The 26,062-nt window shown below is 46.6% G+C and overlaps 1 protein-coding gene across 8 annotated transcripts in view; it reads left to right on the top strand.

Moving 5' to 3' along the window:
- axo (axotactin) overlaps nucleotides 1–26,062 on the top strand; it is a 196,996-nt gene that overhangs the window by 80,542 nt on the left and 90,392 nt on the right. For 7 of the 8 annotated variants that reach the window (XM_072284212.1, XM_050176084.3, XM_050176080.3 and 4 more), the window contains 7 exons: nucleotides 11,812–11,867; nucleotides 16,667–17,019; nucleotides 18,598–18,761; nucleotides 19,794–19,964; nucleotides 21,347–21,613; nucleotides 23,477–23,583; nucleotides 24,681–24,838. In XM_072284212.1, coding sequence (XP_072140313.1) covers nucleotides 16,688–17,019; nucleotides 18,598–18,761; nucleotides 19,794–19,964; nucleotides 21,347–21,613; nucleotides 23,477–23,583; nucleotides 24,681–24,838 — 1,199 coding nt within the window. In that variant the 5' untranslated portion in view covers nucleotides 11,812–11,867; nucleotides 16,667–16,687. Of the gene's footprint in view, nucleotides 1–82; nucleotides 274–11,811; nucleotides 11,868–16,666; nucleotides 17,020–18,597; nucleotides 18,762–19,793; nucleotides 19,965–21,346; nucleotides 21,614–23,476; nucleotides 23,584–24,680; nucleotides 24,839–26,062 lie in introns of those variants that run through there. The other variant, XM_050176081.3, reaches the window with a different exon arrangement.

Raw genomic sequence — 26,062 nt, 5'->3', positions numbered from 1 at the left:
CTGGGAGGACTGATAAGGGACGGTTACTACTATCCCAGCCGCCGGAAGGAGCACTCAATGGCACGAGATTAAGACGTTAGCTCGGTTTGGCGGTGGGGGCTTGCTCGGCTACTTGCGGATCACCCTGGTTTCGTTTAGTCGTTCCTCGTAAATTGGACTGGGGTAATGAGAGGGACACTGGAAATTTTGTAGAATTCGTTGGTTCCTCTCTCAGTTTTGGCGAGCAGCGAGACGAAATCGTCGGCAACCTTCGGCGAGAGCGTCGTAAGAGAGGTGAGCGGTTGCACAACGTTGCTTTGCCTGAGTTGCTCGACGGTAGTGCGGCGACGGGAACAGAGTCCGTCGTCGTTACCGGTGGGACAAGGGTTAAGTCGAACGTAAGACTGAGGCTTCACTTATGCGGCCATTGTTAATCATCCGGTGTTTTTTGTTTGTTTCACGAGAGATTCAACCCCATCTGAGGGAAGGGTGGCAGCGGGTGTCCAACCCATCGTAAAAGGAAGGCGCTCTGTCTCAAGGTTTGAGCTGGTGTAATGAAACTCATATATCTTTGTAGTTATTGGTGTAGTACGGAGTTAACGTGCTTTCATTCGGATGACTTGGTGAACCCTTGTAATGCTACACAAGTCGAAAAAGAAAAAGCGCAGAGGTCGCTGCAATCACATCGCGTTTGGCAGGAGCTTAGCCCCACCGAAATTATGGATTATTATTGTCGGTTACTTTGGCTGTTCCTCCTAACGGCTAATGTATGTCGCATTGGTAAACATTTCCCTGAGGCCTGTGTTTATAAGCCGAAGGCCGCAACTTAATGCTCTTACCACGTTCGAAGCGCTTTGGAGTGGCACAATTACGTATCACAGCTGCATTTTGCCGTTTTCTTCTCTTATCTTTCCCATTTCTTTTTATATTTGTTTTTTTTTTTTACAAACTGTTCACGCTAATTTGCTTAAACTGACTTTCGGTCCGCCCTCATACACCAACTATTCAGCTGGCTAAACAGCTCTTGCTCTCGGTTATTTATTGATCTGATAATCGATATCATTGTACCGACGTGCGGTGGACTTAACGTGTATATATGCACGTCCATGAGTGTACACATGAGTGTTTGGGCCGCACCACTGTGTATATCATCTCACCTCTCACCCCTCTCACCCAAAGCCTGGAGTAGCACGCCGGGCCGTCACTCAATTCTAACATCTTCAGCTTATTGCTAAGTTCAGCATCTCTATCTCTGAGCAAGGGTCCAACAGCTAAAACTAACTGATTTATAAAACAATATAACAACAAAGTTTATAACTATAGTGGAAGAAGAGGAGCGCTTCGAGGGTATGATGTTTCCGGCCGCCACATAGATATTAAGAATGAAAGGAATGGAGAACATGGGCCAGAACAAGGCTCGTATTAAAAAGAAAAACGTTCCTAAGTGAGAAATGTTCGTAAGAGTACATGCCAAGTAGACGTGACGTTGGACTTAAATATTAGACAATCGCAAACAGCTCTGACGAACGGAAAGCTTTGCTTATTCGATCCCGGACGTGCAAAAGCGAAAACGCAATTTAACAGCATTAGTGCTTAGAGCAAAGAAAGCAGTTGCTTGCCGCTTCAGTCCTTACGTGCTTACTTCAACCGACAAAAGCATGCAGTGGACTTTGTCCTTTCCTTTTCCTCTCTTTTTTTTTTCTCTGTGTCTTCCTCGCATTAACCGAGCTGACTACATGGCGTGTCGCCGACGTTGCACCTTTTTCTTGCTGCAACCGGAACTAGGCCGCATCATCCCAGGGATTCATCAAACACCACGGCCTTGGCTCAGAATCAGCGGCGTGACGCGCTAACCGACGTCGCTTACGCGCGGCAGAGGTGGCCGACTGACGGCTTCCCTGTGCGCTTGAGTTGCCGTGCGCCGCCGTCGACTGGATTTAGTTGCGTGCACTGCATGCGCCATCCGAGTTAGAGCGGAGGTTCTCAAATCAACGGCGCGTGGTAGATTAGGTCGCTACGCCCGCGTACGTTTGTAGGAATAACTTCTCTTACATCATCATTCATCATCAGCCACCGCGAGAGGTGCGAGGGATAACTACCGGCTGATTGCATCACCTTATCGTTCTTATTGACTTGTGTTCTTCCGCTACTTCGAAATGAAGAGAAGATTACGTCCGTCGGATCCCTGCAGACATCTTCTATCATATCCCCGCCTATCTTCTATGCGTGTGCGACAGTCGATTCCTCCAGGACTGCTCGTGTATAGGGAGCCGATTCAATACTATGGTTAGGTAAAAAAGTATAATACTAATCACGCTAAGCGTCCCCTGGAAACCCCGCTAAGAAGTATATGCTGTCGCGATTCGTCGCAATGTCGTGAGTAAAAGATCGCAGGCTTTGTAGGCTATCTATAATAGGAGATGTTGAGCCATGTTTCCTACATTTATACGAATCTGGAAGTGTATGTTTCGAAGGGGTTTTCGCGTCTGGGAATGAATTATGTTTTATCATCGTTACATCATCCCTGTCAGCCAACAGCAGACAAGCAACGAATCACGACGGAGAAATGGTGTCCCGCCTGATGCCGTTCTTTACTGGCATTTTTCCGCACACGTTGATACGAGTACGGGGGTTATAGAATCCGCGCAGGTCTTTCCTAAGATTCTAGAGTGAGGAGTAAAAAAAAAGGGACGGAAAGACGGGGAGGTTAACCAGTGTAATTACTGGCTATGGTTGCCCTGTGGTGGGGAAAAGGGTAAAGGAAATAAAGAGCGATAGAAGGAGTCAGAGAGAGAGGAACAAGGAAAAGCAGCGAGGTTAGCAAGGTAGACGTCTGGTTTGCTACCCTGCATGGGGGAGATGGAGATGGGATGATGGAGTAAAATAACAAATAAGAAAGCGAAGTCTCACCGTAGTAGGCGCAGGGTGGCTACGCTATGCTTTTCAAGGTCGTTGATTAAAAAAGAAAGAAGTGATAAGAGCACGCGCAGCTTTCTGGGTTGATGATGGACGATAGCAAGCACCCAAAATCTATTGTCTCTGTAAAGGGTCGAGCGTCCGATTGACTGAGTGCGCTCTGACGATGCTGACGGTGTGCGCAGTGTTGTAGAGGAGACGCTCGATGGTCTCCTCACTGTTACAGTGGTCACAATGAATAGCTGACTTTCCTAAATATATTGGGTGTAATCTCCCCTACGCTTTCGTTATGCAATGCCTCCACGTCTCTTGCTATCTCCTACAAGTCTGACTTTGTTGCCTTCGTAATCTGGGAACATACGTTATGCAGGTAGATTAAGTTCTACGAATATCTCTTTAAGGCGACTATCAAAGTGAATAGGAACTATTGTGCAACGTCCTTTCCGGAATATTGCTCCCTAGGTTGACTGCAACTTTCGTGTAAGGGATGAAACCTTTCTTTCGCGAAGAATGTAAATATTCATTTTATCCACAATGGGTGATAAGATTATGCAGCAGGCTCTGCGACGTATACAAATAAGAAGCGGTATTTTTTAAATAACGGCTCTTGCAATACAGCGAGTGCATATGGTATAGTGATCACGTGCCGCTTTCTTTAACAGAGAGATGCAGGTTTAACAACAAACTTGGAGCTCTTTGATAATATTGTGGTTTCTCGAGGGCGAAATTTCGCGTTTCATCTTATCGCCAGTGTACAACGTGAGTAAAAAAAAACAATGTAAAAGAACAATAGGATGGCGCAAAAAAAGAAATCCGGCAGATCCCGCGCCTTATGGGAACCGATGTTATGCGGTGCAGAGTGCGGGGAGCCTACCAAGTTAACGAAACGACCATGAAAGCACCGAGACGTGGGCGGCCGTTTCATGACCTACATGACACGCATGTCACGATATTCATGTCGTGACCGATCATTTATGTTCGTCATACACTCTTGTCATAATGTGCCAATTTTGCTGCACACCAACTTAACGAAACCACCACGAGAGCACCAAGACGTAGGCGGCTAGATACATAAACACTGTCGAAGTGGTAAATGTTCGCCAAGAAATGCATCGCATTTAAAAGGTTTTGTGTGACATTCATTTATTTATTTCGTTACTTCAGAAGTACTGCAAGCCCCGAACAGGCCATAAGCAGGAGGGGGTAATTGAGTGAACAAAAAAAAAAAAATATGGTGACAAGATTCCTTAGATACAAGCCGCAACTGCCTCGAATAATGTACCCGGCATGCAAATGAATGTGCGGAACGACTCGGATGTACAAAAACCAGCAGCGCGTGCTATCGCGGACGTATAAATCATTGCTGAGCACGATGTGCCGTACAAGCACTGAATGCCGCAGCTTTTGCGTACACACATACCTACAGCATGACATCTCTTTCTATATGTGAGCTCTTTCAGTTTTTCCGCTGCTACGCAAAGTTTACGAGGTTGTTATTCTGTCCCGTACCCGTAGCCCAGAACGTATCGGTTTATTTATGCGGGAGTATACAAACTGAAGTATAATACGCAACCGATTAAGCACTACTGTCTTGTGCGTGTTAAGCTATTTTGGAAGCTGAGAAGCGCACGATTCTCTAGAAGGTACAAGCTCGGTGCAGAACCTAAATCAGCGCCGGTTTAACGTTTTAATCTCCTCTTTCGCCTACTGGGAATGCCAGAAAGGCCGTTTCTAATAAGAGACCGCAGTTTTGAACTGCTTGCCGTGCTTGTGACATTTCATTGAGAAGCATGTCGTGACAAGTGGTACAACTGAGTGTCGGTACATGTGTGACGACCCAGCGCTTCTGCTCAAACGGCGCATAAGTGAAGGTATTGGCAGGTTATATTGTTAATTAATCGTCTTCGTCATAATTCTTAGCATTGCCCATGAGTGAAATTTGCTCTTACAAACAATTTAAGAGTACGATTTTTTCGTGAAGGCGGGCACAGAACTGCTTGTGGTGTCCCGTCACCTTGCTATCTCATGCCTTTTGGGCTGTTTTAATTCTCTCGGTTACGCTTCGCCAAATAATCCTAATATCGTTATCATAGCAATAAACATCATCGTGAATAGTTTGGTTTACTGTACTACAAAAACAACGCTTCGGCCGGAGTTTCTGAATCGCTTAGATAATCTGATTACACCGATTGATTCCGTGCAGCGTCCAACTGTGTATGCATGCATTCCTTCAGCAGCCATGGCATATCAACCAGCAGTTATCTCTCGGACGGATTACGTCTTTTGTCCGAGCCATATTTTACTCTGGCTGTTTTTGGTGGTTCCTGGTTATGTCTTTGCGAAAAATGGTATCGAATCTTTACCGAAATTCAGTGACGTCTTTTGGTGTATCTATGGAAAATTGACTTACGTCTGACACGCTTTTCTTGTTGACTGAACCATGCTGAACTAGTGTGCTCAAGTGTGTTAATATCGATTATCGACGGAAATGGTCTTGTGGAGAAACTATTTTTATTAAACTGATTGTTGCCGTCCCTCGGCAGACTGCGTTTCACTTTATCAGCGGAGTCCGTACAAATCGCTATTCTCTGGGCTAAAAATGCTACATAAGTTTGGTATTTGTCCTGCTGTGGAATTTTATACACTATAGTATCTTCGTGCACCTAGAATTCCAATGTTGAAACTGCTGGCATAAATAAACTAAATGGTGTTGACGAATATATATATATATATATATATATATATATATATATATACAACAATTTGCCGCAGGTGGGGAACGATCCCACAACCTTCGAATTTCGCTTGCGATGCTCTTCCAATAGAGCTACCGCGGCGCCGTTTCCCCGTCCACTTTCTTGCGTATTTATGTTTCCTAGTAGAACCCTGGGAGTGTTAGCCAGCGCCACCACTTACAAACCATGGTGGCGGATGTGGAACATCCTTTCTGCCGCAGGCGTCACGACAACGTAATCTTTCTGGGTGAAGGCAACCGGTCAGTATACCCACACAAGCTACCTGAAGGCATCAGTGTTGCCGGATTCGAGAACCTCGTTATGTAATGAACGAGAAAGCGGCCGCCGCGGTCGGGATCGCACCTACGACAATCGTAGTCACATGCTCCGCGCGGCATAGCCACTGAACCAGCGGGATGGCTATTGTACACTGTTGTACACCTTTCCCTGTGGGGACACCGCAGTGAAATTCTCATCGAGTGCCGAAGAAACGACAATATGGCATATTTTAATCAGTGCGCGGGCTGCGAAAGCTTTTTCCGGTCGGGTCTACACTGTTACGAATTGCCAGCGGGGGTATAGTGACCTCCTGGCCTCTCCTGCACCACTGCGGCGAATCGCTTCTTGAAGCTAACATTGCTTCCCCTCGGACAGACCTGCGGCGCCAGCAAGTCGAGACACGTTTGGCGGATCGAGTGTTGTTCGTTGGTTGACTGTCGCGGTCACGGACGAACGGGATCAAGAAACTCCTCGAGAAGGGTGTTCTATACGGCCTTTCCTCACTGACTTCGATAACCGCCACGGTCGTTTGACAGACGCTCCAGCTTGAGTCAAGCGTTGTATCCTGTCAAATCAAGCCTTGTTTCCCTGTCTACGAAGCTCCCCTGCTTTCTGTGCGTTCAGTGAAGAAAGGTGCCGGAGTGATTGTGTGAACCTTCGCCCTCCAACGCGGGTCCTTCGACGACTTTGGACGCTCCGGTTGGACGAAGGTGGGACGGCAGAATTCCCTGGCCTAGGGATCTAGGGACGATGCAGGGGGTTTAGGCGAACTTTTTCGCCTCCTCAGTGTGGTTCACTTCAGTCATGCTAGACAGATGAGGCGTAACGTTCTTCACTATCCGTGTGGATATTGTAAATAAACCCAGCATTCCTCGTTCTCGATGAGAACATGTTCCTCCCTTCGACAACGTCCTTAGCGTCGATGAGTAGGACGACGGCATGGGCCAGCTACCCCTTTTTGACATGCCCGACGCCAACTCTTGCAGCACGCGTGCGTTTACGGTATACTCGCACGGACTGCGCCAGGTACTGCTGGTACTGCATCCAAGTAGCAGCGCCGAGTGCGTACACAGCGTGTCATCGCCGTTGCAGGCCGGCTGCTGCACACTGTGCGCCAGTGCCGGGAACGTCGTCGCGTATACCTATATCGCATGCACGTCCCTCGTCGTTGCCATGCCTGATCCGGTTTCACGCACGAGCGGACGCCGATGCGATCGAGCGCGCCCGTCATCCCGGGTAACCGTCGTCGTCGTCGTCGCCCGCCGCAACAGGGGCGCATCTGTGCGGGAGACCAAATGTGGGCGCGTCTCGTACGTCTCACTGCGTTGCGGCCCGCCGATTCGGCGAGCGATTATGAAGCTCTTGCGCGAACACGCGTAGACGTCAGCAGAAGCACACAGAAATCAGCGAAGGGGCACCACTTGTAGAGACGCGCGTTGTCAAGATTTACCGGATGTCAATCAACTGCGTGGTTTCTGTTAATCACGAGGGTTACACCCGCCTCGATCGGTGGCTCTCGGTGGCTACGGCGTCGCGCTACATACAGAGCTCGAGGTGGCGGGTTCGATGCCTTCCGGCGGCAGCCGCATATGGAGGGGGGGGGGCGAAATAGAAGAACGCTCCTGTACCTAAATTTAGGTGCAAAGAGAGAGAGAGAAAGAAAGAGAGAGAGAGAGAGAGAGAGAGAGGGAGAGAGAGAGAGAGAGATGAATTTAGCTGCATTTAGAACCCCCGGGTGGTAGAAATCAATGCGGAGCGCTCCGCTAAGGCTTTTCTCATAGCCCGAGCGTCGTTTTAATTGGCACGTTAAGCATCGGAACGAAATCGAATTTGTGGCGCGCTTACCATCCTGAAACTGGCGCGCTGGCTTATGAGGGCCGTCCTATATAGCGGGACGCTCCGAAGTGATTTTGACCAATTGGGAACCACCTAAAGCAGTGTGCAGGAATGCTCATGCGTTCCGCCCCTGTCTGTCGGGAACCGAACCCACCACCTCGAGATCAGCAACTCAACGCTACACGGCTGCTCAGTCACCCAAACCAGCACCCTTTTAAGGTGTGGTAACCATGGCAACCAACGCCACCGCATCGACCGTAGTAATGGTGATCGCGGTTTCATATAACGCGGCTTTGGGAATTCTTTAGGCGGTAATTTCGTACTGGAGAGCGCTTTCATTGTGTGCTTGCAGGCAATGAAGGGGAGTGGTTTCTCTCAAGCACCTGTATTGTAAATTCAGTATCGATTTCAATGTATAATTAATTAAGTAGTGAATTAGTGATTGTTCGTTAATTAGCGTTGTGTTACAATTAGCATATGTGTAACAATTTGTCGTGCTACTAATGTCCGCCTCTTCGATTTCTAAAACTATCTCAAAAAACATAAATATGATCAGCCCGCATATTACTTGACTACCGGAACGACTTGCTGTTGAATTAATACCACGTAATCACTCGTCTCTTCGTTAAACGTCATAATTCCTGATGTTTCTGCGCTAATTTATTAAAGCCTAGATCCGTCTCTGCATTGTCACTTGTATTCGCAAGTCTCTGTAAATCCCTTGCAATAATTGTCCGCTAGTAACATTATATGTCGTCCGCATACATCAGCTCGGGGACCTTTTGTTGCACATTTAACGCATTACGGTAGATCAGAACCACCCGCCGTGGCGACGTGGTGGCTATGGCCTTGCGCGAACAAGTCCAAGGTCGCGGGCTCGGATCCCGACCGCGGCCGGGATTCGAACCTGGAGGTGAAATGCAGGAACGCCCGTTTACAGTACAATGAGGGCACGTTAAAGAACCGTAGGTGGTCAAAATTAATCCGGAGTCCCCCACTTCGGCGTGCCTCAAATCAAATCGTGCCCTTGGCACGTATAACCCCAGAAATCAGTAGATAAAAACCAAATTCATTGCTTTTCAGTCGTCTTTCTGTGACCTCAACATAAATCATCATCAACATAAGCTTCGAAGAGTGGACAGCAGTGCTATCTTTTGAGTGCAGTGATCAGTGCGTAACAGTGACTGTCTACGGTGACTCGCGATGAAACATTTTGTAACATGGCATTCTGAGTGAACACTTGGATGTATCGGATATATACAGGTATGGCTCTCCAGCAGACGCTCGTTGTATGTAGGAACAACCAAGAAGTGTTACAGACGCGCAGTGACCGTTTCAGGCAAAAGGCAAACGCTGCCTTGCACAATCAATTGAGCCGAGGAAAGGCTTCACGATTAGAGTCGCTTCTAAACACTTGGGTGAAACTATAGGCTGGAGTGGTGGGAGCGGAGCTGAGGCCAAGTTCATGAGACGTGGTTGCGATATTGTGAAAGGTTTTCATCCGACGGGACGGGTGGGTCACGTTGTTATTGCGTGGCCGTGAAAATAAATATGTTTTATCGACTGAACGCGTTAACACGGGAGCGGGAATTTTTGTGCTGCTGCTAATTAGAAGCTTAGCCTCGTGCAAAGCATGTCGGTCAAGGTGGCTCAGCGGCTGTTTAGTTCTGCTGCTGAAGCGCGAGATTGAAGGTTTTTTTTTTGTCCGTTTGTTATCTTGCACGTTTTACTCTGCACGTGCTAGCGCGTGCGATCACGTTCGCGGGCTTGCAAGCCGTTCGTGTACGTGACTTCACGAGCTTCACCTCTGAAGCGTTAATCCTAGGCTTGACCCAACCCGGTGACTACCTACCCGTCTGTATATCACAGCCAAAAGCTACAACACAAAAGATAAATAATGAAAGCGCTATTTTTTCCCCCTTCTTGCATCAACGTAATTATTGTTTCTTTACATTTTTTCACTACGATTCGCGTAATTCTTGCGTAACTCAATTGAAAAGTAAGAAAAGAAAAGAAGACCGTTGGTTCGGTTAGTGCTCGTCTTCTCGATCTTTCTTTTTCCTCTCAGGACCGTGCACTCTAATTTCGTAACTTGCCTGCCTGCCCGCATTTTTTTTTTTACCGGATTATGCTGCGTCAGGACGGAAGCGGCACATTCGTCGTTGCGCAACCTGGGCATGGAGAGGTTGCGTCATTTTGCGACGTGCTACACCGCTGCATACCCATACGGCGTGCCGCAGGCATAAAATATTCGTGCCTATACGGTCTGCTGCATCTGCAAAGGTTACGAGGCAGCTCGGGCATTTTCCACCGCTGAAGCTGCAAAACAGCAAAATCTCTCGGGAGGAACCTGCCAAGCCGCCCAGGGTGTGGTTATCAAAGGGCGTTGGTTTCTATACGTATACGCTGCCTTTCGACATATCTACTACCGACGTTGCACTTTTTGACGTTTTCTTTTTTTTACGTTCTTAGGACCAGAGATAAGTTCTGGAGCACAGGTTGCACGTTCTGTAATATTGCTGTGAGTGAGCGACCTAATTAGTGGACGAATAATTAATACTCTCAGAGTTAATTTGCGTAAATGAGTCCGCGTGCGCATGGCCTGCCGATCTTTTGTGCGCGCCTATCTCACGCGCGACTGTCACTTATCGATGTTCTACAGAAAGCGCAAGCCGTACACGCCAGAAGAAAATGAGCACTGCTTTGATGTGAAGCCACACCGAGCTTCTCTCTGTCGAGCTACAAGTGTCACCTTTCACGATTTGGCAAATTTTGAAAGCGTGAAAGGTGACGAGTGTAGCGAAAAATTTCGTAGAAGTAGCGGGGGGGCGGGGGGGGCGTGCGCAAATACACAGAGCGGTGGTTATACGTGTCGTTCTTCGCAACGCAGAGACAGCCGTACACGTCATCGCCGCTAGGCGATTGTTCATTTGGAAATGGCAGTGCCAGATACCCGATGCGAAAGTGCACTGTTGCATTATACTCTACCAAGTGCCGCTTTGTGAGCGTGCGTGATCCATATTTCATAGTGTGACAACAGTGAATTTGCTCACTCGATTGATTGCTCGACAAGACAAGAAAAAAAAAATGAATGTGCTGCTTCTTTTCATTACTGAAGCAAAAGAAGTGGCGGGACCCAATGCGCGACCCCGTCGGACGTAACCACCCGATTATTGTCCGATCCCTGATTTGGAGCTTGTGTCATGTACCTGTTACGTCATCACGTCATCAACAACACATCGGGGCAGTATCGTAGCGTTTGGCGAGTAGTGAATAATGTTTACTGCTTCAGCGGTTGCTGTTACGACTGATTGGAGCATACCGCACTGCCCTGTTCATGCGAGCGACGCAACTTATTGTTTTGCTGTTTTACCGTTTATGCACATGTCGAAAGTAGAAGAAGGGATGATTTGAAAATGATCATTCGCTCTGTAAATATGGCGGAGCAAGGGAAGGGGAACAGAAATCGGGCGTTTATTTCCTTGGTTCTCTAATGTATCCTTAGGGTATGTGTCACGCATAAAACACTTCATCAAAGCACGTCTTCGCAAAATTTATGCTACTGTGCTTGTTGTGTAAAAATATGCGCAAAATGACGCATTCAACGACGCATAACGTTCCTCCATAGGCCACTTGTGCAGGCAGTATGACACGATAGGCCCATGCTGAAGGCAGCGAAGTTTTTGCTTCCTTCTACAAGCAGTTTTCTTTTTGTGAATAAGTCGAGCAATTGCACCAACTTGGTAAAACCAGTTCGAAGTTGTCTGACAAGAAATAACTCGCTGTCTTACGAGTGCTTTAACTATACTACGACAAAGCGTAAAGCTAACACCCGTTGCCTCTGAGCCCTGAAGTGTCACTCACACGTCTCTGTGCGCTCTTCTCCTTCAATGCATCATTCGGCGCTAAGCAGTGGGCCAAGGCTTTCGCGACGGTCGTGTGACTTTTTCACGTGACCGCTGTGAATCTCCGCGTCCCACTTTATGTGGGTTATTGGCCGTGATCTGGCAGGGTCAGTCAAGAGCGGCCGGGGAGCTGAAACTTACGTTGCGCTTATTCATTTCAGGAGGAACTATGGCGTAGTTCACTCGGAAAACCAAGCGCCACGCTTGCTGCCCATCGGTGAGCCCCGCTTCTTGAATTTATTTCCCACCTTGTATTGTAAAATAGTTTACATCTTTAAATACGAATAAGGGTGTAAATTATTTTCTAGCATGTGCGACGTCCTTGCCAGCGAACAGTTGCAATCGACAGTGGCCGATAAAGGGATGCCCCAGCGCGAAGCCAACGTTTTCACAACGAACTTGCCTTTATGAGGCCTTGACGAAGACAAGCCGGTTTGTCGGAACGTTGGCTCAATCCCAAGGCATCCCGCGCTATAAACTAAGACGAAAACGAGAGAAAGAAACTTTTGCGCAAAAAAAAGAACAAAAAAAAAAAACGAGGAACCATATTTGCGAAATGTTATTACGCTATAAAGGTGCCCGTAGGATGAAATGCCGGCCAATCTTGATGCTGGACATATATCAAAGATGGCCGGCCAATGAGAAAAGAGAACTTACGAACGAAAATCTTTGCGAATTTGACCCCAGGAGTACACAGGGCGAATGCAGGACGCATTATTTCCAGTGTTCCTCCTGTGTGCTCCTTGTTTCTTGCGCGTGCGCCTTTCTTCGCTTTCTTTTTTTGCCTTAGTTGATCACGCATACCGACTCGCCTAGGCCTACTCAGCCTTGTTGCATTCCTCCTTCGAGGACTGGGCCCCGGATTCACTAACAGCTCTTACGCTGAAATCGGTCGTAAGAGAAAAATTCTAGACAATCCTGGCGCTGCGCATATAATTAGCGAATGAGACCGATCAGCAGATAAGAGCGCTTACTAAATAAAAGCATTGTGTATCGGGCCCTCGTCTATCACTCCGTCTCTTACTTCCTGTGTACCTGGGCAACACTGACTTGCTTGCAGAAAAGTTTCGGTAATGCATCGTCTTGCCAGTAAAGCTTTATACTGATGCGCCATTTGTACACTGCACTCGCATAACACAACGCTGTGGTGCCTATGTTCTTGATTGAGGCGTTATCTTGCAAATTGTAGGGTCACCAGATTGCATCTCGATCGATGCAGACTCAAACTGCTCGCAGTGCAATGAAAAAGAATAAAGGAAAAGAAAATGTTTGTGCTTATATTTGTGGCACGTGAATAAAACTTAAAGCTGTCGGAAAGTACCAAGAGAGAGGAACCTTAATGAAAGAATCGCGGAGAGGTCGGCCTGAGTAATGTGACCTCGTATAGCCTGGCTACTCCGCGCAACAAACCCGGGGTCACCGTGGCGGTTTCGACGAGTATGTCACCCTCAGTGTGTTGGTACTTGCGAGCCTCCAAATGAGAAGAAATTAATTAACGCAATAAAAATGTGTTCAGAAAAGCATAAATGTCCGCACTCATTTAAGAAATTCGGCGCGATATCTGAAATGATATATGAGTTCCCTCCATTTTGTTCTGCTCGATCATTTTGTATCTTGGGCCGTGTAAGATGTCACGCGTCTCTCTCACCCTCGATATTCGTTAATTAACGATGGAGAGAGAAAGCGATAAAAGTTAAGAAAGGTAAACATCGCAACTTTTGGTTGCATTTCCTACATTGAGTAATGGGGAAACACAGCACAAGAAATTGGGGAGACGAAGAAGGCGCAGGCGCTTGGCGGAGATTTACATGCAGAATAACAACCATACCATCTAGAAGATCACATTTTTTCCCCTCTACTCTCACTCCTCCTTTATTTTCATTATTTCGCCCTTTCCATTAAACGTAACAGTGTACTTTCCATACGGTTTCTTCGGCTTCATTGTCTGCTTTCTTCGTGTGGTTTTAATTAGAAAAAAAAAAAAACCTCGGATTTGCCGGCTCCTAATTTGTTGACGTATTACGCGATCGCCTGTGGTTAAAACGGTGTTCCACATTTACCGCCATGTCTGTGTGAGTGGCGCTGGCTAACACTCCTAGGGATTAATCTAGCACACGTGCAGAAATAGCCTAGGAAGTAGACGGGAGAACAACGCCCGCTGTAGCTTAACGGAAAGCAGTACACTTATAACACGAGAGATGTAGGTTCAACTCTAAGCCTCGATGAGTTGTCTTCTCGGCCAGTTTAATTTCTATTTTCCTTACTGTTTCTGCACCTCAATTAAACGTTTATGAGGTCGAGTTTATTTCCCACAACATGTGAGGAGCCCATGGTGTGATGAGGTGGATGTGAAAAAAAAAAAAACGCTTCATTAAGTCAGCTTGACTGACCCCACCCTCCCATAAAGGCAGATTGCACAGACGGTAGGCGATCTCAGTACCTAGCAGAAATAAACTCAGCAAAAGATACACAAAAAATTTGCATATATACGCACACCAGTAGGAGTGTGCGAACAGTGATTTTTAAGACCCAATCGAATACGAATCGAATAGTGCCAGAGGCGAATCAATAGAGTAGTTTCGAATATTTTTCGAATAATGAACAGCCGTTATCACGATTAATATAAGACGATGTCTACATACTAGTATTTTAAATTTAGTGAGTTCTTGTAATTACATCGCACGTTATAAGGCGTTGTATATTAGGAGCACAAACGGAGCACTAGGAGCAAATAAGTAGTTTGTTTGGATGTACAGCGCTCTTCAGAGAGTAGAAATGATCGTTGTACAGCCTGTAAAGTGTGGCCACTTAAGTGACGTAGCCTGCTTCACTATGCAAGTTCCCATATTTCATGTGTACGCTCGCGGAGGTGAAAATTTACCGTAATTTTGCTCCAATTTTATGTTTTGAAATATTCGAAAGGTGTCCGGAAACTATTCGCATTTGCGAATAGTGGCTATTCGACTAGACGATCGAATGGGATAGGACGATATTTTATTTATTATTTGAAAAAATTCGCATATTCGCAGCCCCCTACGTACCGGAGGATTTTACATATGACACCACACACATGACGCCACACGTATTTACGTATGACACCGCGCAAAATTTTACAGAAGCGACTAGATAATTAAAAAGCTCAAATTCAAGAAAAGAAATTAACGACGCATGCATTGAGGAAACTAATGAAGCATATCGCACAAGCCTGTCTTTAATTAACGTAACACCTAATTTCTCCAATTATATTTCTGGCCTCGTTCTGTGTTTCCTTCGCGTTGTAATTATTATGAATAATTCGCTGGTAGAAAACACAGCAATGCCTTTAGCTCTTTGTGAACTGGCGAGCGACGTAGTATGGACTCACGTGACCCGCCGCTGTGTCTTAGCGGCTTAGCGTAGCGCTGCTGAGCTCAGGGTCGCGCGTTCGATCCCATTTGTATTTGGAAAGGGTCGAAATGCAAAACAAAAGGAAATAAAGGAAAGGAAACGGGAAAAGCGCCTGTTTGCTTAGATTTGGGTGCACCTTATAGGATCACCAGTGGTCGAAATTTATCAGAAGGGCACCGCTAGGGCGTACCTCTTAAGCAGACCGTTGTTTCGGCACATAAAACCCTAAAATTCGATTTGTTTTTGGATGCTGAAGTGCCGCCATATTAGTAATCAGAAGGCTGCACATTCCTCCTAATTCAAGACAAATAATTGCGTCTTTTTTTTTCTTTTTGTACAAATGTTTAACTGTGAACGCCCCGAGCAAAAAAAAAAAAAAAAAATATGCCCCTGTGCTTCAGTTATTGGTGTGATAGCATGTAGAGCACTGAACAATTTTTCATGAAAGCATCGACATACATACTGCAAACACCACCGTTGCTCATTGCCGGAAATCTCGAATACAAATTTTCCTAAGTAAGCAGAAAGCCTAACAACTAATCCCCTCCGTTCCTGTTCATTTAATTCATGCACTCGCCAGGGTACGTGCGCATGGACGTTTAGCCCGGCTCGAACGATCCTGCGATTGGACTTGTCCGTTCGCTATAACGTACTGCCGTTCGCTTGTTAATGGGTAAGCATATTCGACACATGGACCACTTAAAATACCGTTTTCCTTGCTTCGTAAGAGTGGCATAAATAGTAGAACACTCGAGAACAAGATGAATTCGTCAAGGATATCTTACAGGCACTTATTCTGAAATGCTACCGAACGCGTCGCGATAGATAAGCTTCTCAAGTTTTTTTTTTATTTTTGCATCCTTGTTTTTGTTTTTGCGACGTGAACACGCCAGCTTCCCCACGTGCATGTCGCATAATAGTTCTTTTGTTGCACAGCGTTAGATATTTTCGCTTAACGCTCGTGAAATGGGAGGCCTCTTCGGAGTTCTATATTCCTGTGTTGAGTTTTCATTTAGGTTTTTTTGTGTAGGCTTATAATATTAGTGGTTCTATTATTTTTGTGCAAATTGCATAAGCAGAGGCATAACAGCCGTACAACCGAATTAATTTTTGCCTCGGCGCCCCTTGGTAAATGTGTCCGGGGATATCCGCTTGTCATGCAGCCTCCCTTCCAAACACACACAGAAATCAGTCACACGCAAACCACAGACACAGAGTCACACTCTCGCATCAAGTACCAACTATAGGCCAGCAACTAGTTCTTTCTCCGCCCTGTGAGCTTTCCGCTGAACTCATTTGCCATATCTGTGCTTCCAGTTGCCAATTATTCCGGCCTAGTTCCGCGGTCCGCTTGCCTCTTGGTTAGCCGAGGTGGTAGAGCGACCGCCCTGGAAAGGCGTTGGATCCGGGCTCGATCCTTTTCTTTTCTTTTTTTCTGAGAAACTCGTGTCCTCCAGTCGAGTAGACGACATCCTAACCTTTCATGAACCTTCATCCAGCTTGCGGTCCTTTGAAGAACTGATTTACCATATGCTGCTTATGTACGCTTTGTTGTCTTCATTCAGCGTTTAGAAATGCTTATGTATTCTCGCTGCTTTCGATATCTGGCGACTGCTCGCACCTTTGCAGAGAGTCGGTGCGTCGAGAACCATGCGCCGCGGATCGACGATGTCAGGTCACAAGTGGCCGCGGGTCATCGTGGCCGCTTGGCTCGTGCACCTGGTGGCGGCCGAAATAGGTACGGTGTCTCAAGGAGACGCCAGCGGCGGCAACGGCCTGACGTCGTCGTCGGCCGGCGAAGGAGCGGACGACGTCGGCAACAGTTCCGCCGACGGCGCGTCGATTTCTGGTCCCGGTGGCACCAAGCGCAAGCTGATGCTCTCTAGTCAGGTGTTCACCTTCCTCAAGGAAACGTCCTTCCTTCGCGTCGAGCCGACCTTCTGGCCTCTGCAGCAGACCAGGGAGATCACCTTCTCGTTCAAGTGAGTCTTCGCAATCCTTACTAGAGTGGTTTCGTTTTCCGCGATGTGTTAGTATGATGTGTTATGCGCTAGGCCCAATGCGCATGATTGCACTTTATAAAAAAGAAAGTTCGCACGCTTTAGAGCTTACCTTCTTCGTAAACAATAACTCGATCGTTATCTGTCTTGCGCGCCTTTCCTTTCTATAACTCTACGTGCCCGGTACTTCCAGGTCACCAGTGGCATGTACGTTAGTAGCGTGATCACGCCGTCAGCGTTGGCCGTCGGCGCCTTATGAACCCCATGCAGTCTTCTGACGTGGAGCCGGTATAAAATGAGACGTGAGGAACAACTATTACGCGTTCCTGGCTGAAAATAAAAATAAAAAGAAAGTTCAGTGACGATTTAGCGGTCAGTGCGAGAGAAACGCCTTAGCATTACGTCGCATCTCTTTGTGGTCCCAGATCTATTACTTAAACCGCATTGTACCATATACGAGGAGCGAACTGCAACTGACGATGGTACGGAACGGGCCACCGTTTTTTTTTCTTCTCACTTTGACACTCCTTATGCTAACGACGCATGTGAATTAAAGTTGTGGGCGCTATGCTATTCCATCTCGTGTCCGCTCAAGACATGTCTTAGTCGATTATTCGATTCCCGATGAACCGCGCTTCGTGGCTTGCTCGGAAACAAACCAGTGTGCGAAGCTTAGAAACTAGCTCGAGCTACGTGCTCTCCCTTTGGAGATTGCGTGGAACGCAATAACGCCGGTCATGCCGGCGCTGCATGTAGCTGGGTATCACCTTTTGATATATAACGATGATCTGCCATGCTCCCAATCTAACATTAAAAAAAAAAAAAAAAAAAAAAAAAACTTATCGGCATCAAGTGTCGCGTGTCCTTCTCGGCGTGTTCGTTTTATGGGGCGCTGTCGTAGTAGTATGTTGCAAAATAGGCGGCGCTTCGTTCTATTTTATTCATTATTCTTTAGTTCATAATGTCGCTAGGGTAGGGTTCTATACAGTCGGTTGGTGTGAGGAATAGTATAATAAATAAATAGCAAACGCGTTATAGGCAAATCGTAGCTGTAGTGCAAACAGTGTATATCAATTAAAAATGAAGGGCAGACTAAGAAGTAACACGTCAGCAAAGGCGTACCACATGTACGTACAATATACAATAACTAAAGGAATATGATGCATGCGCATAAGACATGTGCACTGAAGTACAAAACTTAATATGTGAAATGGAGAAAGATAAACGGTTAATTAATGCAACGCATGTATGATGCCATTCATAACAAAAATAAACATGCGGAAAAGCATGTTGGCGGCACGGTGTACCGGAATGCGTATCCCATTGCAGAAATGCGGGCCATCAAATATATCAGCACCAGAATGCAAGTTGAGAGAGGAAATGAAATACGAAAAAAAATGTAAAAGATAAACGTCAGTTTGTGTGCTCAGTGTGCAGGAGGTCCTAGCTGGAACTTACTTATGTTGCATTCAGTAGCTATGCTTGCAGAAACTCACGTCAACGTTTCGATAAACGAAAATGTCTTACCACATTTTTTTTCGTCCTTCTTTCCCCCTGCAGGACGGAAAAGCCTCATGGGCTACTCATCTACCACCTGCTGGAGGAGTCGTCCGAGTTGGACAAAGTGCCAAGCTATGAGCTCTACGTCATGCTTGAAAACGGCAGGCTCAAAATCATACACATCCTCAACACGGAGGGCAACGAGATCTTCTACGTCGGGAAAGGTATGTCTGGGAGACGACGCGTCTCGTTTAGCAACTCTCTTCACTATGGACGGAACTATTATTCTGTTACCACTGGGTTGCACTTCGATACCTCTTCTCGTCCGCCTGTGGCGATTGTTCGAAAACCGCTCGCAGGCTGCTCTTGCTTCACGAATGCGAATGAGTTCGTTAGCAGCCGGTGTTCCCCACGATTGACTAACGCAGATGGATGGATGTTATGAGTGTCCTCCTTGGAACGGTGTGGTGGGTTGCGCCATCAAGCTTGTGCGGGTTCCTCGCGCGCCCCCTGTTGTCGGAATGGAGAACTTGGAGCGGAGAGAACAAGACAGGCTTTCTTTTCCAAGAAGAAGCCTTCAATTTCTGCCGCTGTAGAAGGTTGATTCATCCAGTTAAGTACAGGACAAAGTAGTTTCCTTCTGGGCACAATGAATTGGCAATGTGACGAATGCAAGTTTTCTTTTTTTTTAATGAAGGTGCACTGCAGCCTCTGAAACGGCCTGGAAACCTTAGTGAACTTCTTATCGAAGTGAAATAAAATGCTTGCTTCGCTGCAACTATTATCTGTCAAGTTTCACTTCAGTTTGCATTGAAGTTTCGTGAGTAAAACGGGCTCAGCAGTTGAATTGTAGCGCGGAGTTTTGAAGAGTGAGATGCTGAGACTCCATAAACTTTGTCCATGTCTATTGTACACCTCATCGCTTCCGCCGATGAAAAGACTCTTCAAGAAGAACAGATGCCCCGAAGGCATCAAGTACGACGCCATTTTGAAAACGTCGCATGACGACGAATTTGTTTGCTTCTGTGATTGGCTCGTGGAGCAACACAACGCCACGCGGTCCCTGCGTCTTGGCTACCAATTGCTGTTTCTTTAAGTTGTATCCTGTAATAGGAGTTTTTATAGGAGGATCTGAAGTGTTAGCATGGCCTCCGAGTTGGGGCTGCGCGCACAGCGCACGCCGACCAATCTCGGAGGCTATGGTTCCAGGCGCTTTGGTTGCTCACCGGCCTCGCGTTATGTTGTCGCGTTCACAGGCCTCAGCCGCGACCGGTGGCACACCGTGACGCTACGCGTGACGCCATCTGAGGGAGAGATGCGAGTGCGGGTGGACGACGAGGACCTGAACATCAAGCTGTCCTCCCTGGTGCACCGTGGGGGATACGACATCGGATCCGAGGCCACGTCATCCTACCTCTACTTTGGTTGTGAGTGTCCCGAGGACCGACAAAAAAATACGAGCCAAGTGTTTTATCGGATACTCTTGTTTCGCGGCCAGTTGGCTATAGTCTCTGCAGAAAGGGGATTCCGCTAAAGGTAGACCTAAAAATACAACTACCGGTTTATTGGCCCTGCTCGCATTGATTACTGGTCACACACATAGTACGATTACGGGGTTTGTTCACAGCACCTAGCATTCAGACACATCTGCTAGGCCGACCCGAAAGTAAGGTCAGTTGGGAGCGCAGTCATTTCTCCGGTGCTACTTACATGTTAGGTTCGTTTGGCAGCGTCGCATTTGTTGCTCTGTCTGGAAAGCATTCTTGGTTTCCTCGTGGCCGAATGTCATGCATATATGCCTAATGACGGCGCCAAATTACCTCATTGGTTAACATACAAGAAGTGGCCTGCTGCAAGAGCTCTGGCTATGCCTTGATGCCCATGCGCGCGGTGACGAGCAACGGAGCCATGGCCGCATGCGGAAGCATCTTACGGGTTCCACAGGTGCAAAAACTGAACGCGAGCAATGGACGCAGAAACGCACAAACAAACGTCACGTGGTAGTGGCGTCTGCGTGTGCATGCGTGTCCATTCCTCCTGTTCAAATTTCGCACCCCGTTCTGTCGTGGCATCAAAGCGCCAGTTCGCCCAACATGTTTCGAAGCGTTGGTACTATAGGCGGGAAAAGCTTGCCCGAGTCGTGTTGCATGCGTTATGCAATAATTGCCACCCCTTACGATTTTATCATAAAGTGCGCCGTTTTTAGAGCTTGTTTAAAATCTTGGTATTGACTGTGATTTTTTATTTGTACCTAGTCAAGGGGTACAACTGACTTCTAAAGGGCAGAAATACTGTTCACAGCTAAGTCTTTGGAGTCTAATTTTCCGGACTTGCCTACAATAGGGACACCTACCTAAAGAATCAAAATAAAACGGCAACGGGAATTCCGGTCCCCTTTGCGCAGGTATTTCATGAATAAACGTCGTAAATATTTGTGTCTCTTGCGCCAATAAGGCAGAGTACTTGTCCACATAGTGTCCCTGCAGAGCAAAGTCTGCGAAAGTAAATTAAAAATCAATCTTTCGAGTAATCAGACAAGTTTTCGCGAATTTCACCAAATTTTAATAGTTTTCTGCTTCGAAAAAGACTATTCTTCACGTTGCCAAGTTTTGCGAGTTTCCTCCGATGTGAAAACACATTTGAAGCGTAGCGAATAAGTATTACACGTATAAATGGGATCTTTGGTGTACTACTGTTGGGTCGTGTTAACCTTTTCTCTCTCTCCCCTCATCCCCAAACCTTCCTTATATTCCTCTATCTTTCTTTCTCTCTCCCCTGGCGCGGTCCTCACCACTGGACGGCCCGCCAGCTATCGACCCGAAGAACTCGTCAGTGGACATGCACTACAACACGGACAGCTTCTTCGGCTGCCTGGGACGCGTCAGCTTCCGCCTGGAGAACGGCAGCGCCGTGGACGCGGTGCTCTCGGTCGAGGAGGACGTGGTCAGGGACTGCGTCGACCTGTGCGACAAGTACGACTTCTGCCTCAACGGCGGCCGCTGCGTCAACCACTACAGCTACTACGGCTGCGACTGCTACGGCACCCACTACGAGGACCACATGTGCGGATACGACAGTAAGCAAAAGGGGTGGCGCTGCGTCGACCACGCTGTTCGTCTGCGGTTGCGCACACGTCCTGTAGCAGGACTGGCAGAAAGACTTCGGCGGAGAGAAGTTGTTAATGCTTCATTTTGGGGACGGTTGTAAAAAAAAAAGAATATCGGCATTATTCGATACTTATGTAGAGCTTTTTGGCAGCAAGAGGATCGAAGGGTACCAAGCTGAACAAAACGCTGGCAGTAGAGACGTAGCAGAAACGACGAATTCCGTTGTTCGTGCTCTTTGTTTCTGTAATTGCTGCGGAAGCATTGAATAACATTTGTTGAAGGAGATCCGACGTGCAATGCTGCTGTAGCGCATACCTCCGTTCCAGTCTTCCACAACCGCAGCTGCATTTTAATTAATTACCTAATTAATTGATTAATTAATTAATTCTCCCTACTGAAAGGATAGTGTGCGTCGCAATAATTCCGAATGTGTTATTTCTTAATATACAGGTTGTTTCAGCGAACACTTTCAAAAAATATTTAAAGGTTGCCTATGGCAGATATCACAATTCGAGCTCATGAGCTGGTCTACTCGATGATGCGGACACTACTTGCACAAAAAGTTTGAAATAAATAATCTATTGAATATCAAAAATTCGCCAATGAAGTTTTTAACTAGTTACCTTATGGCCCATATTGCAATTTAAAATTTTAACCGTCGACTTCGCTGAGCGAATCCGCTTGGAACGAGTTCTCAGGATGGCACAAGTTTCGAGATATCAGCTACCGAACTTTGCGGAGAAATGCATTGGTGTCCCAGTTAATTTGCTAAGAAAACGTTGGTTTGTGCATTGAAGCACATAAGTAACTGGAACGCCAATGCATTTTCCCACAAAGTTCGGGAACTAATATCTCGAAACCGGTGTCGTCCTGAGAATTCGTTCCAAATAGATCCCCCTCGCGAACTACACGGCTAGATTTTGTCAATTGCAATGTGGGTGATGAGGTGATTAGTTAAAAAGTTAGTTAGGGAATTTTGGTTAATTCGTCGATTTCGCATTTCAAATTTTCGAGCAAGTAGTGTCCGCCGCTTCGAGTAAACCGCCTCGTGAGCTATAATTGAGCTATAATTGAGCTATCTGCTACAGGCAACCTTTAAAAAAATTTGAAGGTGTTCGCTGAAACACCCTGTATATTACTGTGAGACTAGTGCAGCATATATTCGACGACCACTTTTATGCAAGAATGGCGCGGAAAGAGCCTGAACCATCATCATCATCATCTATTAAGTCCAGTGCAGGACGAAGGTCTCTCCCTCCGATCTCCAATTACCCCTGTGGTGCGCCAACCGATTCCAACATACATGTAATTGATAGAGTGCATGCGGGATGAAAAGTAATGTATAATTAATTTGTAACATAATTATTATTCCGTATTTATCGAGTGACAAAAAATTATAAGGCAGGCTCAGGTTGAAGGCCAGCAAATGCGGCTCGACCTGCGTGAGTAAAGCTATTTTGCACTGTTCTTAAAAATATTGAAGTAGGCATGTTGTTTGGCTAGTCGGTTCATAGATTCAGCCAAATGTTAAACTGCGCGAATTAGACAGCTGACATGAACAGAAACATAGACGCACACACAATGCACTTTGTGTGTGCGTCTATGTTTCTGTTCGTGTCCTGTCTCCTTGGCACAGTTTAAAATTTCGCTGAACTTAAGCATATAACCAACTCGTAGTTTGTGTTTTCTTTGTAATAACATTCTACAAAAATTGTCTTAGCTAATGGATCACAGGAGTGGGCTTCAGTAGCTAAGGTTGTTTTCTAGGCTGATGACTCTCAACCAAGTAACGCAATTTTTCACAATTGTTTTTTTTCCATTTCGATTCCTAGATCTGACTACGGTAACCTTAAGAGGCAACTCGTACATCATTTACCGCATATACGACTGGAAAGATCGCGTGCATTCGGACTTCAACAGGATCAGCATGATGTTCAGAGTAAGTACTATTAGCTTTTTTTTTGCTTTTTTTATGCCATCCGTTTTGATCACTTTCCCGGTAAGCACAGTGATCAGCTGGTCCCTAGAGGCATGGATGTTCAAGCAATACCTTAATTACCGGAGACGTGCACAGCAGCGACGCCGGTGGCGATATCTTGTGACGCTTTGTCGAGCCACAATGAATCAGACACGCTTTCAGGTTACATTGGTGTTCTTTCCCAAGAAAAAAAGTGAATAAGGCATCATATTGACAACTACGTCGCTTGCTGATGATTTAGACCACTAGTTAGGCAGAGTATCATTGGTTACTTCTATCATCGGTCTGTGTCCTCTATGGTGAAAGTCTGCGCGAGCAGGTGGCGCCACTAAGCGAGTCGCTCTGGTTGCCTAAGGACGAAAAACACACCGGAGAAAATATTCACGACAAGATGAGGCATGCGTATGCTGCAGCAAAAATCCGGAGACCACTCAGCAGATCCTAATGGAATGCGAAGGGATTCACTCAGCGAGACCTGTAGGTAACGCATACCGTCGTCTGCAAGCGCTTGGATTTAAAGTGGACGAGAACATCAACCGGTCAGCATTCGAGATAAGCTAGAGACGTTTGGAGTATTGGTGGAGAAAAAATTCAGGTAAGAGATTGATGCGACCGGATCCGCTACAGGCATAGGAAGAAAAGAAAGGAAGATTGAGGAGATGTATGCAAAATTGATAGAATGAAGAGTAAGTACAGAATACTTGACTAACTCAAGCAGGCTAGGTGACTATTTTTCACCATCCCGTCCTAAAGGGAATGCTAATAAATCGGCATCATCATGATCATGCCACGTTTACGTTTCCGGTATCCCGGCAATTATGTTCCGCAAAGATCAAAACATTTACGGATAAGCTACGGCTCCCGAATATTCGTTGGTTTTGTGAACTGTGCGCGAGCTAAGCTCAACTTTTTGTGACATCATGCCTGGCGTGTGCCAAAGTGCATTTTTGTTTCTGCGTTGACGTCATCGCACCGCGGCGAGCGTTATATGCTGCCACCCCGCACATTTCGGTGAGATATACGTATGTGTGCGCAATTTCTCTTTGTTTCATCTTCAGGTATACGTTCCCGAAGCCGTCCTTTTCCTAGCCACGGGAGAGCACGACCCAAAGAACACAGTCGCCGCCAGCATAAAAGGCGGCGCCCTCTTCTTCAGCATAGACTTTGGCCGAGGGCTGCTGAACGTCACCATGGGGTCAAATCTACACGACGAGATGTAAGTACCAGGAGAACGTTAGCTTTTGCGTAAGTTTATTTAGTGCTGAGCCGTTCCTTCTAAATAATGAACATGGCCTAGAGAGTGTGTCTAGAGATTCGAAGTGAACTATGTTGCCTTCTTGTAACTCTTTTGACTACAGTTCCGTGACCACGTGCAGGCTAAAGTAGTTTTCTCGTCCTGGAGCACCTTTTTCTTGAGATTCATTTTGCTGCTTCGTCATGTTACGTCTGACCGGTTGGACTGGTTTTTCTCCAATAAGACTATAAGTAGCAGCACACAACCGAAGTGATACTTTATTTTTTCGGGGTAAAAATCTCAGAATGTGTGTGCACAGAATAAACGCCGGTGCGTATGGGCTCCTATAAGTGTCGGTGGTTATTGTATCTGAAATACGCCGTAGCTCTATAGGCAGATGATCAGTGTGCCTTCGTGCTGCCTCTCGCTTCAACGCGAACTAAGCGGCGAGAACACAGCGGCTGCGAAGCTGTCAGCACTTGGCGCTGTCTGTCTCAATCGCAGATCGCTTCCATGACAGGGGTGCACACCGCCGCTCCATACAAAGCCGCCGCCGGAGCATGGTTGATCACGGTTCATAATGATTCGGCGCTGATGGATAAGGCGCCAAGCAGCGATAACGGCTTGTAATGATCGCAAGATCATCAACGCACCTGGCACCGCCACCTGCGGTAGTTTTTGCTTGAGTATTGATTCAGCGTGCGCTGCCGTCCGCAGCAGTTCGTGTTGCCGCAGTGCTCTCGTTTATATTGGTCAGACGAATCATTATAACATTCATCATGACACCGGGCTGAGTGGAGATGAACGATTAGCACAATCCTTACGCATACTTGGACAACTCCAAAAGAAGTTGCCGCGTGGCTTATGCACACTTGTGAAGCCTTTTTCCTTATCTCGTCGATAATATTGCAAGACAAAAAAAGACTAATAAAGAAGGCAATTGGGTCACTTGTGTACAGTTGTATCAGTCGCTGTTCTATTTGTCGCGGCAGCGAGTAGAAAATAAATGACCATTCTAAAGTGCCTCTATGCAGAGAAAGTTAATGACATCGGTAGAGATAGGCTTGTCATGGTACTCTAGCTCAGATTGTCTTAGATGAAACAAAGGGAGTGATATGAGAAAACAAGAACCGCCCACACTAACGCATCAGCGTATGCGAATGGAAATTAAGTGGTCCACACGGTTTCCGGCTTATCATTCGGCAA

The sequence above is a fragment of the Dermacentor andersoni genome, chromosome 9 (genome assembly GCF_023375885.2).
Source record: "Dermacentor andersoni chromosome 9, qqDerAnde1_hic_scaffold, whole genome shotgun sequence".
Lineage (NCBI taxonomy): Eukaryota > Metazoa > Arthropoda > Arachnida > Ixodida > Ixodidae > Dermacentor > Dermacentor andersoni.
The sequence above is the reverse complement of the archived record's forward strand: the minus strand, read 5'-3'. Positions and strand labels throughout refer to the sequence as shown.